The sequence below is a fragment of the Frieseomelitta varia genome, unplaced genomic scaffold (assembly GCF_011392965.1).
Source record: "Frieseomelitta varia isolate USP_RPSP 00005682 unplaced genomic scaffold, Fvar_1.2 scaffold_131, whole genome shotgun sequence".
Taxonomy (NCBI): Eukaryota; Metazoa; Arthropoda; class Insecta; order Hymenoptera; family Apidae; genus Frieseomelitta; species Frieseomelitta varia.
In genome coordinates, this window is record NW_025108984.1 from 742988 (window position 1) to 761037 (window position 18050).

The 18050-nt window shown below is 27.7% G+C and overlaps 2 protein-coding genes across 2 annotated transcripts; one reads left to right on the forward strand and one right to left on the reverse strand.

Annotated features, from left to right (window-relative positions):
• Positions 1–715: 715 nt before the first annotated feature.
• Positions 716–11556, reverse strand: LOC122529392 (mediator of RNA polymerase II transcription subunit 14). Its single transcript, XM_043655498.1, has 20 exons — positions 11450–11556; positions 11243–11378; positions 10957–11111; positions 10676–10808; positions 10398–10571; positions 10001–10306; positions 9263–9921; positions 8792–9159; positions 8284–8706; positions 8057–8200; positions 7824–7967; positions 5306–5478; positions 5012–5206; positions 4541–4804; positions 4217–4463; positions 2997–3364; positions 2739–2897; positions 2380–2649; positions 2036–2299; positions 716–1296 (listed from the first exon to the last, which is right to left on the reverse strand). The coding sequence occupies exons 3-20, from the start codon at positions 11103–11105 to the stop codon at positions 1135–1137; spliced, it is 4602 nt and encodes a 1533-aa protein (XP_043511433.1). The 5' UTR covers positions 11106–11111; positions 11243–11378; positions 11450–11556; the 3' UTR covers positions 716–1134.
• Positions 11557–12078: 522 nt separating this feature from the next.
• LOC122529481 (60S ribosomal export protein NMD3) lies at positions 12079–16161 on the forward strand. Its single transcript, XM_043655656.1, has 11 exons — positions 12079–12266; positions 12524–12658; positions 13214–13364; positions 13427–13561; positions 13759–13867; positions 13976–14126; positions 14491–14633; positions 14718–14869; positions 15415–15530; positions 15618–15800; positions 15935–16161. Exons 1-11 carry the CDS (start codon positions 12226–12228, stop codon positions 16128–16130), a joined length of 1512 nt encoding a protein of 503 aa, XP_043511591.1. The 5' UTR covers positions 12079–12225; the 3' UTR covers positions 16131–16161.
• The last annotated feature ends 1889 nt before the right edge of the window (positions 16162–18050 follow it).

Consider the following 18050-nt stretch of genomic DNA (forward strand, 5'->3'; position numbering starts at 1 on the left):
CAAAAAAACAAATCCAATCTCGTTATAATTCTATTTTTAGTTTTTAAATATAATTATACATTATTTCATGAAAATATTTTAAAAATTTGTTTATAAAATAAAACTGACAATTTTAAAAGTAGCGTTTTATGTGTTATTGCAAAAATGATAATAAAATACAATATTATTATAAATTATTGTATTTCTGTTACTCATAACTGATTATAAATAAATATCTTTATTTAACCAATAAATCTTAAAAATTTTGACATCTCTGGAACTAAACAAGCCTAAAAACATTGTTATATTTAAAAATGTTTAATTTACAATTACGATATTATAAAACTTTTTACACTTTTAACAGCACCAGAGATAATTTTATAGTAATATTATCATTAATTATATAATAAATATAATATTTAACTATAAAGATAATTTCAACTGAAAGTTGAAAATACAAGACTTATATTTATTACATATGTGATTTTAAATTATCATTCTATAATTTAATTGTAAAATTCGTATTATTCTATATTTGAACTAGTATCACAGTCACTATTTTATAATAAAAGAACAAATTGTTTTAGTTTCCATAATTAACTCTTTCTACAATTTACCAAATTGAAAAATTCAGAAAATTTGATCTTTTTCATAAAGAATTTGAAATATTATGAATGATTTTCATTTTTTAACATAATTTTAACTAAAAAAAAGATTACAATATAATGTTTTTTTGCAACTGATATCCACAGCATAACAATGCACAATTATGTAAAAGTACAAGATTATTAAAAGAGAGATAAAATTTATTGAAAGTAAATTTTGATTAATTGATAAATCATTTGCAAATAAACTTGGTCCGTCTATCCTTAAATTTAATGCTAATACTATTTGTTTGCAATATGTGTAAAGTCATATGAATAATATTTTGACTACTATTTTCATTTTTACAAGTACGATTAATAATATGAGATTTTACGAAACCAACTTCCTTCTTGATGAAACAACTCTCCTACAAGTCCCCACTATGGTCCGTTGTATTAAAAAAATAGGAAAGAATTATGTATATTTTTAAAACGGACTTTACAATACGATTCAGTTGATCCATGTTGACTGATTCGGTAAACTTAGGGGGTTAGGAGAGTAAAGCATGTCCTATTGAGGTGGTCCACCCATTATGCCCATTGGAGGCATTCCTTGAATTCCATATGCTTGGGGAGGACCCTGACTTCCAGCCATAGGTGAATGCAATTGCATCGCAGGACTTTGAATCTGTTGTGTTGGTGTTACTTGGCCACCAGCTGGCGATGGAACTACCTAAAAGCAATAATTTTTGTAATAAATAACTCATTGTGAAAATTATAAAATATATTTAAATTACCGTCAAAATAGTTTTAGCAGTAATTCAATTTTTATTATAAATTTCAAATAAAATTTTAATTTTAATTTTCTAATTCATTACAATTTTACTCTAACTGATATTTTTTATTTATTTTGTCAAATAAAATAAGTTTTCTGAAAAGTCTAAATACATTTGCAAGCAAGTTTAATAAACTAATTTTTATATTAAAATGTAATTAAAAATATTATACTATCGTTATTATTTATTTATTTATTTTTATAAACGATTTTTTATAAAACGATAGTTTTATAAGTAAACACAAGCTGTATAATTCTATGATAAACATTAATATCAAAAATTAATCTTTTAAAATCACATCATTTAAAATATATAATATAATACATAGTGTAAAGTTAGCTTTAAAAATCTTATTTAATATAAAAATTTTATTGAATAAGTTATGCAATATATTTACAAAATATGATAGAACAAAATTAAGTAAAAGTACGAACATAATGCACTTTTAAAAAAGGCAAGAATTTATTGTGTGTATGTACCTCTACAAAAGTAAAATATAAACAATAGTAAAATATGTACCTCTACAAAAGTAAAATATAAACAATATTTCTCGTTTCCGCTAATAAATTTCACTCAAAATAGTAACTTTGTTCTAGCTTAGTATTTAAAAAATTTAAAAATATGTTATCTGTTTACCTGAGACATAACTGGAGGTTCTGAGGGAAGAGTCAAATTGGCTAATAAATCTCTAACTGCAGGAAACAGAGAACATTCGGATTGATTCGCACCATATTCGGCAAATCTCTTTAATTGCAAAGACGCTGCTGCCATTGCTGAAGCAGGACTTGGATCTCTTTTCTCTGCTAATTGCGTCAAATTTGTACTAACATCATAAACCAGTGGTAAAACCAACGACGGTGTTTCTCCTTGATATGGTAATCCAATTCTTGTTATTTGTAACTGTAATATGCAATAGATAATGAATTAATCCGTTAGTACTGTTTCAATAAAATTCAATAATAATAATTATATGTACATACAAAGAAAAGAATTTTATTTCTACAAACTAATACTGCAGCCATGCCAGTGGGTACAATTGGAGTTGCAGAAGGAGGAATTCGTAAGCACCACTGCACGTTCCATTTAAGTTGCTGTTGTTGCGCTAAGCCAGGTACCAATTCCAATTTCATAATTTGTATAAAATCTTTCAAAACGTTGAATGGAACGTTTAACATTCTACCAAAACCGGAAAGCGTATTCGGTTTATATGGCGGGGCTGCTGCTCTTGTATCAAAGAACTTTTCTATAATCTGAGAAAGAAAAAAAGAATGCATAAAAATAAAATATTAAGAGAAAAAGAATAACATTAGGAAAACTTCAATTATGAAAAGAATATTACTTGTAATTCCTCGAGTGTCCATTGATCTTTATGTTCTGGAAGAGGTTGTACCTTTATGTGAAGAGATTGTAAATGTTGTGGATTTAAGCCAACCCGACATTGTAAACTTTCTACTTTAAAGTGTACAACTCCTGGTTCTGTACTATTTATCGCTGTTAACTATAAACAATTTAATAGAATATATAAATTTTATTGTATTTCTAAAGTACAAAATACATAACTAGTAGATAAAAAATACTTATTAAAAAATATCCTTACACAATCATCAGTTTGTATGAACCGTTGAAATTGTCTGCGCATATAAATGCATCCCAAAAATCTTTCAAGTGGCGAAAGATCAGGACCAGGAAATCCAGAAGGATGTGGAGAAGGACAACAAAGTAATTCTAGAGCTTCATGAGTTAGAAGCGTAGGTACAGCTCCTGCCCATGAACGTTGAGGAAGTACTCTTGAGATATGAGTGCCAGCTTTATGATCAGAAGCTTGTGGACTATGTAATGCATGCCCTGGACTCTGTGCAGGACGTGCCGGAGACGGTCTAGGTACACTAGGTGATCCTGGCCAATTAGAGGCTGCTGGAGAAGCCATGCTCTGTGAAGATGGAAATGGGCTTCCATCTATATGTCCTAAATAAATAGTTATTACAAAATATATTATAATTTAATAGTTATCAATCGGACTTATTAAAAAATATTATATACATTTTATAATCTCAATATAATTTAATTAAAATTTGTGATATTTTTAGTACGCTTAATAATATAAAAAAAATATCTATTTTTTAAATTCAAATAAAAGATTATGAAGTTTTATATTTAGATGATTCTATTAAGAAATTTAAATATATGATAAACGTTTGTACGACTCGTAAATTAAAACTATTTGTCGGAAAGATGGAAGAAAGATAATCTGTACTACAATTATTTTTTTTTTTAACAAATATAACTTGTTAACAAAATTAGAAAAAGATTGTTTATAACATTACTTTGAAACCTAAAAATTTTTTATAATGAAAGATATTAAAGTTAAATTAAGAATATAAGTTAATAAAAATAAATTGAAAGAAAAGAAAATAAAACTAATAAAATAACAACTTGAAAAAATGATATAAAAATATGTTTAATTTATTCACCCCTCATTTTTTCAACTTAATTTAGCTCCAAAAACTAAATTGACAGTGGCACAAAATTGTTTTATTAACAATAAATAGGCTAAATTTCTATTTAATTGCACATAATCTATTCTCAGGTATAGATGTTTAATTTTATATTGTAACTTTACATTTTACAAATTTTTTATAAGAAAAATGGATAAGGGATAATGGATATATAAACACAAATATGCCTTTACATTCATGCTGAATTGAATTCAAAAATATTAATCAATTATATCTCGATAATATAAAAAAAAGTACCATGATTTTAAAATAATCCATCTTGTAATAAAATTTAAATTTTTAATTAAACATTATTTCTTACCAGTTTGCATGAAGGATCCTGCAGGAGAATGTCCTACTGGAACATTACTACATGGTCCTGGTGAAGATGTTGGCATTAATCCAGCTGGACTAGGAACATGCATCGGATTTAGAGGGCTATTAGCAACTAATCCAGAACCTGGTGAAGGATGTGGTAACATGTTGGGAGTATTTGGTGGTAGTGACGGTGGTGAAGCCAAATTGAAGGAAGTGGCTGGACTACTTCCAAAACTTTGATGTTGATTTGTCTAGAGGAAATTAAAAGTAAAAAGAAAACACATGATAGCAGAATATATATAGCCTCAAAATAAAATATGAAAGCTACCTGTGATATGTTAGCAGTATGTGGACTAGCTGGAGTATGAGGATTACTACCAGAAGGTGGAGTCAAAGGTGGGTGAAATCTTAATCCATCTCTTTGTTGTGCAGGTGACTGGGGTCCGCTTCTATGATGACTTAAAAAACCTACATTTCCACTTCCACTGCCACCATCGCTGTCCATTGTTACGGGAGAAGGAGGATTATCATCTTCTGATTGAGATCTTCTACGAGAGACTGCACTTTCATCCACATATTTAGATAAAAATGCCTGTATATAATTAGCAAATGAATATAAATTAATAAAAAGACAAATCATACAAAATATTCTGTACAGTGAGATATGTACTCACTTCTGTGAGATACAAAGTATATTTTATAAAAAGTAACCTTTCTCGGAAGTATTATATTTTCTAATATAATTCTAGTATATTAATATTAAATTATGAACAATTATTATTAAATGTAATATTATTACCTTAAGACCTTGTGTGGGAGTGAATTCATCTACAACGTAACTTCTATCAAAACGGCTGTATGCCCCATCTCGCAAACTCACTAAACCACTTCCTCGCAAACGGAGTTCTAAACAGTACATACCCTGATACGCAATTCTGACTAGAGTTACACATTGTGGCATGATAGTGAAAGTTTGTACTGGCACTTGAGGTCTCTATAAAAAAATATAACGAAACTTACAGGTAGTACAATAGAAAAAAATATAATAATATTTAATAAACAAAAATGAAATAAAACAAATTTTAAACCATACCGAATTATAAACACAAAGTTGCGGTATCGTTGGCAATTTACTGATTGATGTGAGAGGTTGAAGTGTCTCATGAAGAACGTGTATAAGTTGCGCTAAATTTCTGTGCCTATTTAAATGAGCTTCAAGTTGTTCCTTCATAATTGAATGAGCATTAGTAATAGTACTAGTTGGACCTATATGTTAATAAAAGTTTTAAATTAGTAAAAATATACTGAATTAACAATGAGTATGTAAGATGTACTTGTATTAAATTAGCAATATAATGCAATAAAAAATAATTTGGAAATAGTTTATTATAATTTTGATAATACAACACGGTTGACAACTTCTGCTTAATAGTAATAATAGAAAAACTTAAAGTCACATATATTGCAATAAAATAGGAAGGCTACAAAAATTAGGAGTAGGGTATTATAGAACGGTATTATATCCGTATTTTTGTATTACAATTTCTAGAAGATTTACGGAAGTACAACCGAAAAATATCGACATAATACTCGTTATTTTATGTTCTGGTAAATCTGCATCAACTATAAGATATACTAAAAATTTCAAACATATTAAAAAAAGTTTATATCAATAAAGATCAAGGCCTATTTCTCATAGCCATAAATGATGTGATGACAAACTTATCTAACGCGGTCAAAGGATTCTTATTCAATGATGACCTCACTATAATATCCAGAGGAAGAAACCCACTCACTGCCTAAACTTTACTACAGAACGGTCTAAAAAACCTCCAAAAGTGGTCACTAAATACTGGATTCAAGTTCTCGAGCTCTAAATCGGTTCAGCAAACGTAGACACTACATCAACATTCATCTAAGCCTCAACGGACAAGAACTAAAAGAGATCTACATACAGAACAATAGTAAGAACTAAGATAGACTATGGATCTATCGTGTACAACTCTGCAAGCCACCAAACCTTCAAAAAACTCGACTCTATACACCACCATGCAATTAGGATAGCAGTGGACACATTCTGAACCAGCCCAATTATTGACATCCTGAGCGAAGCAATGGAAGTTCCTCTAAAAATCAAAAGAATGCATCTAAGCATCAAGTTCACTACAAAACCTTGTATTCTTAAATACCTTTCGACAGAACGCAGCTGCCACCACATACCCGATGAAGAAAACCGCACTCCCATTCTATAATAGAATTTCCCAATATAAACACGATCTCAACACCAAAGTTATCTTGGCAACCCCAAGAAATATACCCAGTTTTCCGCCGTGGACTGTCCCTATAATCACAATCGACACCGATTTACGCAAACATGACAAAAAACAAACCAACCCTAACACATTTAAATCTCTGTTCTGGCTATCCCAGAGATACCAAGACCATAAACATATCTATACAGATGGCTCAAGAACCCAAAACGGCACCGGCTACTTGATCGTCTTCGAACATTCAACCACAAAAGTCAAGCTCCACCAAGAGACGTCCATCCTGACTGTCGAACTTAACGCACTAAAACATGCCCTCGAAACCACATCTAAATTCGCCATCTTCAGTGACTCCACAAATGCTATCGCCTCAATTCTAAACCAATGGACAAACAATCCACGAATGCCAAAACGCCTACATCGAATCAATAAAAAACAATAACTCAATTACAGTAATATAGGTCCCATCCCACACAGGAATTGAAATGAACGAGAGAGCGGACAAAGCTGCTAAGGAAGCAGCGAATTCGACAATCCCCTACCACAACAGAAACTTACCACTCGATTCTCTACTTGTCTACACTTAAAGCAAAAAATCAAACACCATTGGAACAACGAATGGAAAACTTTAAAGTCGTGAAACCACGACTGCTAACCATCAAAAATAACTTGTACAAGAACGAAATACCACCTGCTCTAAAAAGGCGTGACCAAGTCATAATATCAAGAATAATAATCAGACATATGAAAATAACACACAAATACATATTCACCAAAGAAAACCAACCACTCTGCGAATGGTGCAAGACGACCTTAACAATAGACCACCTCATACTACAATGCAAAGTATACCTACTGCTAAGAAAACAACTCAGAGTCAAGCCCACCTTAAAAAATAACCTAATGGACCATCAAGCCTGCTACAATAACTGAAACACACCAAGATCTACAACATATAAAAAATCCCTCTTTCTGTTGTCGCTAATAACCCATGAAGTTGATGTGACATAAAATAATTGATTTAAAACAACAAAAAAAAAAAAAAAGATCAAGGTATACTAATGAATTAAAAATCAATTGAAAACTTGCTATTGTAAATAGCTATAAATTATTACAAATCTAAAAAAAATGGTACATTATAATACTTACTAAATTAATCTGATTATCTCTGATATTTATATCATAAAAAATATATCATTGTACTGCCATTGCATTGCCACTTAATACAAATAAATTTGTATCAATAACTTTTTCTATTATATTACCACAAATAGATAAAGGATCATACAGATCACTAAAGTAAATACGTTGTATAATTAGTACAAAATGAAAAATAATACTTACTTTTCCCAAAAATTAATTTAAATGCTTTGTCATTGGTACTCCATTGCACAGTAACAGTAGCTCCACGATTAGGCCCATAAATAAGAACCAATTTACTATAGTTATATGATTTTATACTAATCATGTTGCGCAAGTTATATTTTTCTGTAACATAAAAAAAAAACATTCAAATTAAAAATTTTACATAAAACTTCCAATTTAATACTATTCTCTAATAAGATTGAAAACTATACCCATTTTGAAATACTCTGCTAAATCATGTACAATAGAATAAAGATATACAATTTGAGCCCAGTCATTAAGTAATGCATCTACTGTACGCGAAACCGTATCTGCTGTACCCATTTCATATTGAAAATATACTGGTCTTCGTAAACCTAATACAAATTAAACATATTTTTATATATTATTTAAACATAATATAACATATAAGTTTTAAAGATGTTCAACAATACATTACCTTGTTCTTTTGGATGACTGCTAGATAAAGGGCTTCCATAAAATACAAACTCAGCCATCCATGTTTTAGCCATACCTTTACCCTGAACTCTAATTGAAACACTGAGTAATCTTTTAAGAAGAGCATACCAAGCACAGCTAGTATTTATTCCTGTAGAAGGGGCAGGTAACTGAACCAGTTTTAAAACTAATGCAGTAGCATTTGCTTCAACTTGAAGCCCTTGATGTGCTATATCTCTTTTAGTTAATTCTTGTGCTAATGTTACAAATGGTATCCTTTCATCACAAAGTGCAACTACATGTGCCAATTCTGGAATAAAATATGCAGGCTGTTTGAATCTTCTGTTCTGTAATGTAGTACTGGCATCTGACCTTCCACTAGGTCCTGTACTTCTTCGTTTAGCGTTATTCGCTTCCGAAACTTCTGTGATATATTAAACACAATTTTGTTTATTTGTTTTTTTAAGAACAAAAATTTAATAACATATTGTTTAACCTAGAATACTGACCACTATCAACACTAGTAAAAGGACCATGAGTTATGACAAAGGTGTCAAACTCAATTAAACTTTGAACTTTCAAATACATTTTTGGAATCTCTGTCTCAATGCTATCATCATGAGGATCATCTTCTATGGAACTATGTTTTACAACAGCAAGATAAAACGAACATTCAATTTCACATGGTGAAGTTTCTTTTTCCTTAAATGTTACTATTAAAATTACTGTAGGATGTCGATGGAGTTGTACAAACATACGATGTCTACTAATCTTTGACATTGGATGATCAGGATGAAGAAGCACTGGCAAACGTTCATGGGAAGTTGCCGGAAGATGTTGAAGTGTTTTTTCACATCGTCTTTGTGTTATCCAAAATCTGCGACATCAAATAAAATAAAATTAGCCACATCAAACAACAAAGAATAGATTTAAAAAAAAGAGAAAGAAATAAAGTGAGATAAAAATTTTGAAAATATTACCTAAGTTCTGATATTAAAGTTGGAAGACGAGAATGATCACCATTTAAAGCAGTAGTTAATTCCGGAATTAAAGGAACTTCGTATTGAGGTACATGACACTGCAACATTCCAGTATGCGTATCAACGGTAACTAATAAATGTTCCGCTCTTAAACAAGGTTGCAAAATTGGAACAGAGAGGATTGCAGGTGAACCAGCTAGTGTACATTCAATATCTTTCAACATTGTTTGCAGTTCTTGCTTCAGATCTAATAATCTACTTCTAGTACGTACATATATTGTATGCACTAACAAACATTCCATTGATAATTGATCTGATCTAATTGCTCTGTCTGCTATTTCACTTTCCTTGCTGCCTAAAGATGGAACATGTACTATTGCAAGAGGCCTTGCAGGATCATGTTGGTCAACCTGAACTGTTAATTTATATCCCAACTCTGATCGAGGATCTTTATTAGTTAATTCTCTCCAATATGAGACAGAGAGACACTTTCCTGGTGTATATTCATCCACATGAATGTGATCGTCCAATCTATCTCGTATTAATCGTAATGTTTGTGAATAAAGTACTTCTAATTGTAATGACTGACAGAAATAGTGTAAAATATGGTAAACTTCAGATAACGGATTCGAACTTTCTGCCAATCTTGACTGAACCACCTTGCAATTAGAATTATTTAACATTAGATAATTAAAAGATAAAACAAATAGCGCAGTAATTTATTTAAAAGAATATTACTTGATGTACGTAACGAGTTTGCAATGGATGCACCAAAGCTTTTCCATCTCCTGTTTCTCTATCCGAAACTAAAATCTCCAATTCTAATAATCTCCAAGGTACTGTTGGACCATCTCCCATTACTGTAAGTGATACTGAAAATTCTTGTTCCACAAGGAATGTCACTCTTCCTGCCTCAATCTTTAAATTGCGCATTTGTGGGAGCAAATTTCCAGTAACTAATCTATGTTGAATAACTTGATTTAATCTCTGAAGTGTGCTTCTCTTTTCTGCTGGTGTAATTGGATCTGGAGGAACAATTCTTTCCTGTCAGAACATATACGTGTCTATGTAAATGCAGTTTGAGATTTAAAAAATTATATTAATATGTCGACGAAGATTCATAAATTAAAATTACTCTTATGCATGCTGGTAGGCGACTATATGTTCCAGTTGTAAGAACTTCCACCGCAGCAGGAATATGAAAATTCGGTAATCTCGCATGTACTAGTGTCTCACGAGCCATTCTTGCAAGCATATCAGCTGTATCGACAAAAAGCAAAGACTGCTTGTCCAAAAAAGCCATTATATGCTGTAAAAAAATTCTCTTTAGCCAATAATCATTCAACAACGACAAATTATGTCATAATATGTATATAAAGTTCAAAACATCATGATAAATAAAAAATAATGTACCGCAGACTTATCAACTTTGGAAGCACTGTTGGCCCATTTGACTAATGCTAATAATCTCACATACAATTGTCGAGTTCTAGCCGAAAAATTATAAATTTCTATTTTGCGTTCCATGTCTGTTTTGCGAGGTAATCTGTGAACATACATACTTTGTGTGAAACAGACATGTATATTACTTGTATAATTTTACATTAAATTCCATTCGAACTATGTTGATTTTCATATACATTGAATTTCTACTTCCTGCAATGTAAAAAAATGCATTATGTAAATTTTCTTACAATTCAGCTAACACCGTGAGCTCGTGATAAGTACGTTGTATGATGAAATCAATGAGCATGCCAAGGGAAATGGAACCACCTCGATTCCCTTCCTGTGGAATATTATTGGTTACAGGTGTTTGGTGACCTTCCAAAGGTACTGGAGCCATTTCTTACTAAAATACAAAATTTATGTAATCAATATAAATGTTGTTACAATATAAGTATTTATAAATGCTGACGTGGATGCCAATAATAATTATAAAATATGACACTTGTATATCAATATTATGTGTAATATACGTACATTGTAATATTATATCTTTGTAATATTTATAAATTATTGTACATTAATTCCAATATATTACATCAAAACTGCAAATTGGTTATTTGAATGGATGAAGATCGTAAAAAATTGATTATTCATTTTTGTATTAATACACCTGTAAATAGTAATAATAAATCAACAATTAAAGATTAACAGCAGAAAAAGATTCATATTGAACAAACATACTCTCACTTCCAACATTTATTCATCTGTCGATGAAACACCGTACATACTGCAACAATTCGACACTGAGTGAAAGTAGCTTCTTTTGCAGAGCAGCAAAATGTGTCGTAGACTTTAAAATACTAGATTGGACACTCCCTTATAATGTTCCATTCAAATTCTCTGCGTATTTCAAAAATTTGGGATTTCAATGTACGTTGCGTTCTTGCTGCAAAGAAATTAATTAATAAATTAAATAAATAATAATAAATCTTAAACAATTAGTAAATTATAAATAATAATTAATAAAATAATTAGTAAATTAAATAAATAATAATAAATATTAATAAATAATAAAATAATAATAATTAATAAATTAAATAAATAATAAATATTAATAAATAATAAAATAATAATAATTAATAAATTAATAAATAATAAATTAAAATAAAATAGTCGTCTATTAAATAAATATTTCAATGTGCAATATAACATTATTTTAATACTTTCAAGAAAAAAAAATGGATTGAATTAAAAATTTTTGTAATCATTAATTATGTTGAAAATTAAGAAATAGAATATAATTTAACCATAGAAAACGAAAATAAATTAGACTGAACTGTAGTAAATCAAGATTAGATGATAAACCTGAAGTTGGCACCAACTCACACGTGTTTGTGTTAAAGTAGTAAATGGTCTCATTTGTCACATATTTTTGGATTTGTTTAATTTTTTCAAATTATTTAGCTCCGTTCTAGCCAACGAAATTATTCGCAAATAATTAAAAGTAAATATAAATAATGGAAGTGTTAAACGAACCTATTCGACAAGAAATGATGATGTAAGTAAACATAACCTTAACACTTTAAGTTGCAAGATTTATAAAAAGTAAATAAACTTTATAATTTTCTTTTTATATAAAATTTACTGTATTTATAAATTTCTAAGGATTAAGATAAACTGTCTTCGAAATAGCTTATATATTAAATTGTCTATTTGTATTAAATACATATATTATTTTTTGTATTGCGTTATTATTGTATTTATATTATTTAATGTTATTTTACGTGATTTGATATACAAATAATTACATTCTAGATTATGTTGTATTTGCGGTATTGGTATTGAACCAAATCCAGCAAATATGTGTGTAGCATGTCTACGAACTCAAATAGATGTCACTGAGAGTATTCCTAAACAAGCAACAATTCATTTCTGTAAAGGCTGTGAAAGGTAACACAACATAACACAATTTATACATATAATACATTCTCTCTTTTTTGATATTTAAGCAATATAAATTGAAAATAAAACTAAAAGAAAGTTTTATATAAATGTTATATCAAAGATAAAATCTTCACGCAAGATAAACTATTGGGCATTAGTGACATAATATCATATATCATATATCATAATATATACTACAGATATTTAAGTAAACATTTGATAACTTTATCAGATTCTATTTAATGATCTTACCTGTTACATATCTAGAATCTATTTTGTCACATCTAATTGTGAGAAACATAAAAATATATTGAATTAATAAAATGTTTCTCATTTAAAATACTGTTTCATTCAATTTCATTTTTCAATAAAATTACGAAATGATCCAAATGAAATGAGGCTTTTAAAAATATAGTATTATAATTATTACTGTCATAAAGTATTAAAATAATAACAGTAATGTTATGAAGAATTTAATACCCTTTAAAAAATTTAGGAAATTTCTTATATGTTTTTTCAATTATCTTTTCCAAAATAAAAGAAAAAGTTTAATTATTTTAGATATTTACAACCACCTGCCGAATGGATTCATGCTGCATTAGAATCCAGAGAGTTATTAACATTATGTCTAAAAAGATTAAAGGGTCTAAATCGAGTGAAATTAATCGATGCTGGGTTTGTATGGACAGAACCTCATTCTATGAGATTAAAGGTATTTATTATTTAATAATTTTATTACGAAAAACTCATTTTTTTATTATATTATATTTTTAGGTAAAATTAACAGTACAAGCTGAAGTTATGAGTGGAGCAATTTTGCAACAAGTATTTATAGTTGAATATACTATAAATCATCAAATGTGTAATGATTGTCATCGAACAGAAGCTAAAGATTATTGGCGTGCATTGGTGAGATTCATATTATATAAAGAAATGTAAAAACTTGTAATGTCAATAAATCAGTACAGTCATGAATGCGATTACATTAACGAATCTCTTAAGCTTTATATTGTTTCTATTTAATATATATTGATTAACTATACAATAAGAGCAAAGTAAATGTAATTTGTAATAATAAAATTATTTTCTCTATTTACAATTTACAGGTACAAGTGCGACAAAGAGCGACAAATAAAAAAACATTTTATTATCTAGAGCAATTAATTTTGAAATACAAAGCACATGAACAAACTTTGGGCATAAAACCTATTCATGGTAAGAAATCTGAATTATTTAAAAATATTAAAAAATAAATTGCAAAAGAGTTTAAATCTTTTAACTATTAAGTAATAATAATCTGTAATTAATTATGAACGTTTGCAGAAGGTCTAGATTTCTTTTATACAAATGAAGCGACAGCACGAAAAATGGTTGATTTTCTTTCAAGTGTTATACCTTGTCGTTATGATCATTCCAAAAAATTGATATCACATGATATCCATAGCAATATTTATAATTATAAATTTACATATAGGTAAGAGTCATATGTATTAGTATACTATTTTAAAGAATGCTAAATATGAGTATTTTTATTACTCCTTACTATATATATATATAATATAGAATTTATAGTATATAGGGACATTTTAGATAAATTTACTATTATTAAAACAGATTTTATAATAAGTTTTATTTTGAATATATTTTTTAATTAAAATTATTCTTTTTATGAATATAATAATGTAATACTAAATTAAAATTGTATAATTGTCTTAAAAACTACTTTTATCATATGAATAACATGTCAATATGTCATCTGTTTTATTAATGCAATTATATTGATAATAATAAAGTTCTAATTGCGATTTGAATAATGTATAATATATTTTCATTTATAGTGTGGAAATAGTTCCAATATCAAGAGATAGCGTAGTATGCCTTCCAAGAAAATTAAGTCATCAACTTGGAGGAATAAACGCAATTTGTCTAGTATATAAAATTACAAATTTTATACACTTAATGGATGTAGCAACTGGACAAAGTATGTATGGTTCTCTATATTTATTTATCTGATTTATAAATTACAATTAATACAATTCACACAAAATGTTATTTATTTGTTTAGTTGCAGAGTTAAATGCTACACTTTACTGGAGACATAGTTTTAATAGTATTTGTGACCCAAAGCAATTGATAGAATACACAGTAATGGATATTGAACAAATAAAATACAAGGATATAAAATTTTTCCCTGGACAGGGAACTATTTCACATAAGGTATTAAATAATTGTAATATTTCTTTCTAAAATATAATAGTTGCAAAAAAAAGATGTTTTCAAGCTCAAAATGAAATTTTAAATTTATGATTATAAATTTTTTTGTATATTACGATTGTTTGCAAAAGTTCATGCCCAATTTGAAAATAAAACACAAGCGATTACATTTTAAAGTAAAGAGTTTTATTAATCAATTAGTCTAGATTAAAATCATTTCAAAATTTATGAACACGGTCTAAATAAACGTTTTTGTTACAATTCCAATACTCACTCCTTCTCGAAATTCATATTACATAATATGTCAAAAATATAATTTTTCGTCCTCCATATTTAAAAGTTTCTCTCACACGTAACTTAATTCAACGACGCCTGATGGCATAATGCTCACGCCATCTCTGAAAATCAGGCACGAACTTTTGTATTTACCCAATGTTATAAATATTATTATAAACAAAATTTAAAGTGAGAAAGTAAAAAGAATATATTTCTTTATAACATCACTTTTAGACGAAATAAATCTTGAATCACATCTTTTTTATTTCTAGCATGTAATAGCAGATGTGTGGGTGGTTAGAAGTTCGGACTTAGGATTGAACGAAAACTTAATTCATACACGCAGTCATCTTGGTCATATATTGAAACCCGGTGATACAGTTCTAGGGTAAAAAATAATATAATAATATGTAATAAATATAATTAGTATATAATATATATAAAATTAAAAAATTTAAAAATAACTTATATTTAGGTATGCTCTTAGTGAGAGTAACATTAATGATGAGAATTTTGAAAGATTGAATAAAGACGTAATACCAGATGTAATTTTAACAAAAAAGAATTATACACAAGATAGAGCAGCGCGTCGTAGAATGAGGGCTTGGAAATTAAAACATATGATAGAAGATAAAGACAGTATAGCTACAGATAATAAGTAAGTTATATAATATTTTATTTAACAATAATCATCTTAAGTATTTAAAAGTGAATATCAAATAAAATTATAACAATTCTAGTCTTTTTAAAATTATATTGAAAAATTAAATTTATAATTATAACCTGTTTTAGTGATTATTATGAATTTTTGGAAGATATTGAAGAAGATCCAGAAATGAGACAAAATATAAATATTTTCAAAGATCCTAGGAAATCTATTCCAGTTGATACCAATGAATTATCTGATCCTAGTTATCCGCAAATTAGTCTTGAAGAAATGCTCGAGGATCTCTCTATTGATGATATCGAAATACCTCATGTTTTATAATAACGATTTGAATAAAATTATGTATTATTAATTTTGATATATAATTTTTTAAATTGTATATTATTAATTTTTTAAACTTAAATTAATTTAAGTTTAGAAATTATAAGGCAAATAAATTAGTTTGTTACTCGTTATTTTTATTGTTTAGTAGTTCTATTTATCTGTTGATGGAGAGAGGGAAAGAGAAAGTGCGCGCGTGTGTGTATGTATGCAATATTAAATGTAATATTAATATATATCTTCAATTAATTAATCTTTTCAATATTAACGCCGATTTTAATTGGAACTTGATTTTGCACTGATTTATGTAATAATTGTTTTCATTCCGTGTTCTATATAGAACAACAGCTTTTGCTTTTTGTTATTGTTTTGCTATAAAATAAAAAAAAGTTTCCATTTATTATTATAGAACGATTACAATAGTCTATCAGTTGAAATTATTACAAAAATTTGGCAGAGATATTAAAGTATCTTCTATTATTTTATTCTAAAGAAAGCTAAATTGACAATGATTGAACAATAAAATTTAAAAGTTCATTTTACATATTCTTACTTCATTTATTTGTGCGATATATTCTTATAGAAATAAATTATTCGAATATTTATTCAAATAAATTTTCATAAATTTAATAATTTCTTATTCAATGAAATATTTAATTCATTATTGACGAATAAAATTTTATTATTCGACTCGGATTTTGCTTAACTCTGCATAAAAGATTACATAAATAATATTTTGTTTTAAAAATATGGAATTAAATTGGAATTTAATCTTATTTATCAAATATATTATCAATTATTATTCTAACTGCACTAAATAAAAAAATGTAAAATAATATAACAATAACTTCAACTATTGTTATAGAACTTTCTTGTTCTTGAATCATAATGCATTTTTATAAATTTTATCCATGCAATGGTCATTTCTTACAAATGCATTATCTCGTGTGATATAGCATACATTTCAAATCCTCACGTGTTTATTGATATACATCATCAGCGCAATTTCTGATTAGTCATTCGTTCTTGATTACTCATCGTCCACACTTTTCAACTACATTATCCAAATCCAATTTTATTTCAAAAATATCAAATATAAAATGTAATATTCAAAAATATCAAATATAAAATGTAATTTTCATTGATGAAATTAAAGAAATAAATAAGAATTTTAAAGATTCAGTTCGTTAAAGTATTTGTCTAGGATTTGTAGGTAAACTGCAAATAAAAAGTACTCAATTGATCTTTTGAACGGTTTATAAAATTTACTTAGTTAGATTCATCTTTTTAAGCCAAAAAAATTTGGTGCCTGTTTTATCATATAAATCAACGTGAAAATAATATTGATATTTATCATTATCAGACCGGAAATGCAATCAGACTGATATGTTGACATTATATTAAAAAAGTAAAGAATGATTTGATTGATTTTTTAAAACTTTTATTCTCCTTATTCTTTCCATCATATATATATGTATATGATGAAAAGAATAAGGAGAATAAAAGTTTTAAAAACATCAATCAAATCATTCTTTACTTTTTTAATAATAATAATAATAATAATTATATATATATATATATATATATATATATATATATATATGTATTAAAATGTCATTCTGTTCTTCCTCTAAGAGACAGATTTTTTCTCATGCAAAATGTCTCCCTCTAACAGCGAGAAATGTAGAGATTCCTCGTGTTCCAGATAAAAAATAAAATCTTCCATTTCAGTACTTTGTGCATTAAATAAAAGTTTCATAGTACTTTATATATAACTAATTTATTAATTAACTATTATATATATTTATATATTTATTTATATTATATACTAATTTATTAATTAACTTTATATATAACTAATTTATTTAAATGCATTTAATTTTAAAGATCACAGAACAATCTACGACTGTTTTTTCTTCA

Bases quoted from the DNA above. Each gene is read 5' to 3' on its own strand.
- LOC122529392 (XM_043655498.1), bottom strand. From the start codon at position 11,105: ATGGCTCCAGTACCTTTGGAAGGTCACCAAACACCTGTAACCAATAAT. The intron at 4,805-5,011 runs GTAATAATATTA...AATTATATACAG, and splicing joins CTCCCACACAAGGTCTTAAG to GCATTTTTATCTAAATATGT. The intron at 2,898-2,996 runs GTAAGGATATTT...AATTGTTTATAG, and splicing joins TCATACAAACTGATGATTGT to TTAACAGCGATAAATAGTAC.
- LOC122529481 (XM_043655656.1), top strand. From the start codon at position 12,226: ATGGAAGTGTTAAACGAACCTATTCGACAAGAAATGATGAT. The intron at 12,267-12,523 runs GTAAGTAAACAT...ATTACATTCTAG, and splicing joins ATTCGACAAGAAATGATGAT to ATTATGTTGTATTTGCGGTA. The intron at 13,562-13,758 runs GTGAGATTCATA...TACAATTTACAG, and splicing joins AAGATTATTGGCGTGCATTG to GTACAAGTGCGACAAAGAGC.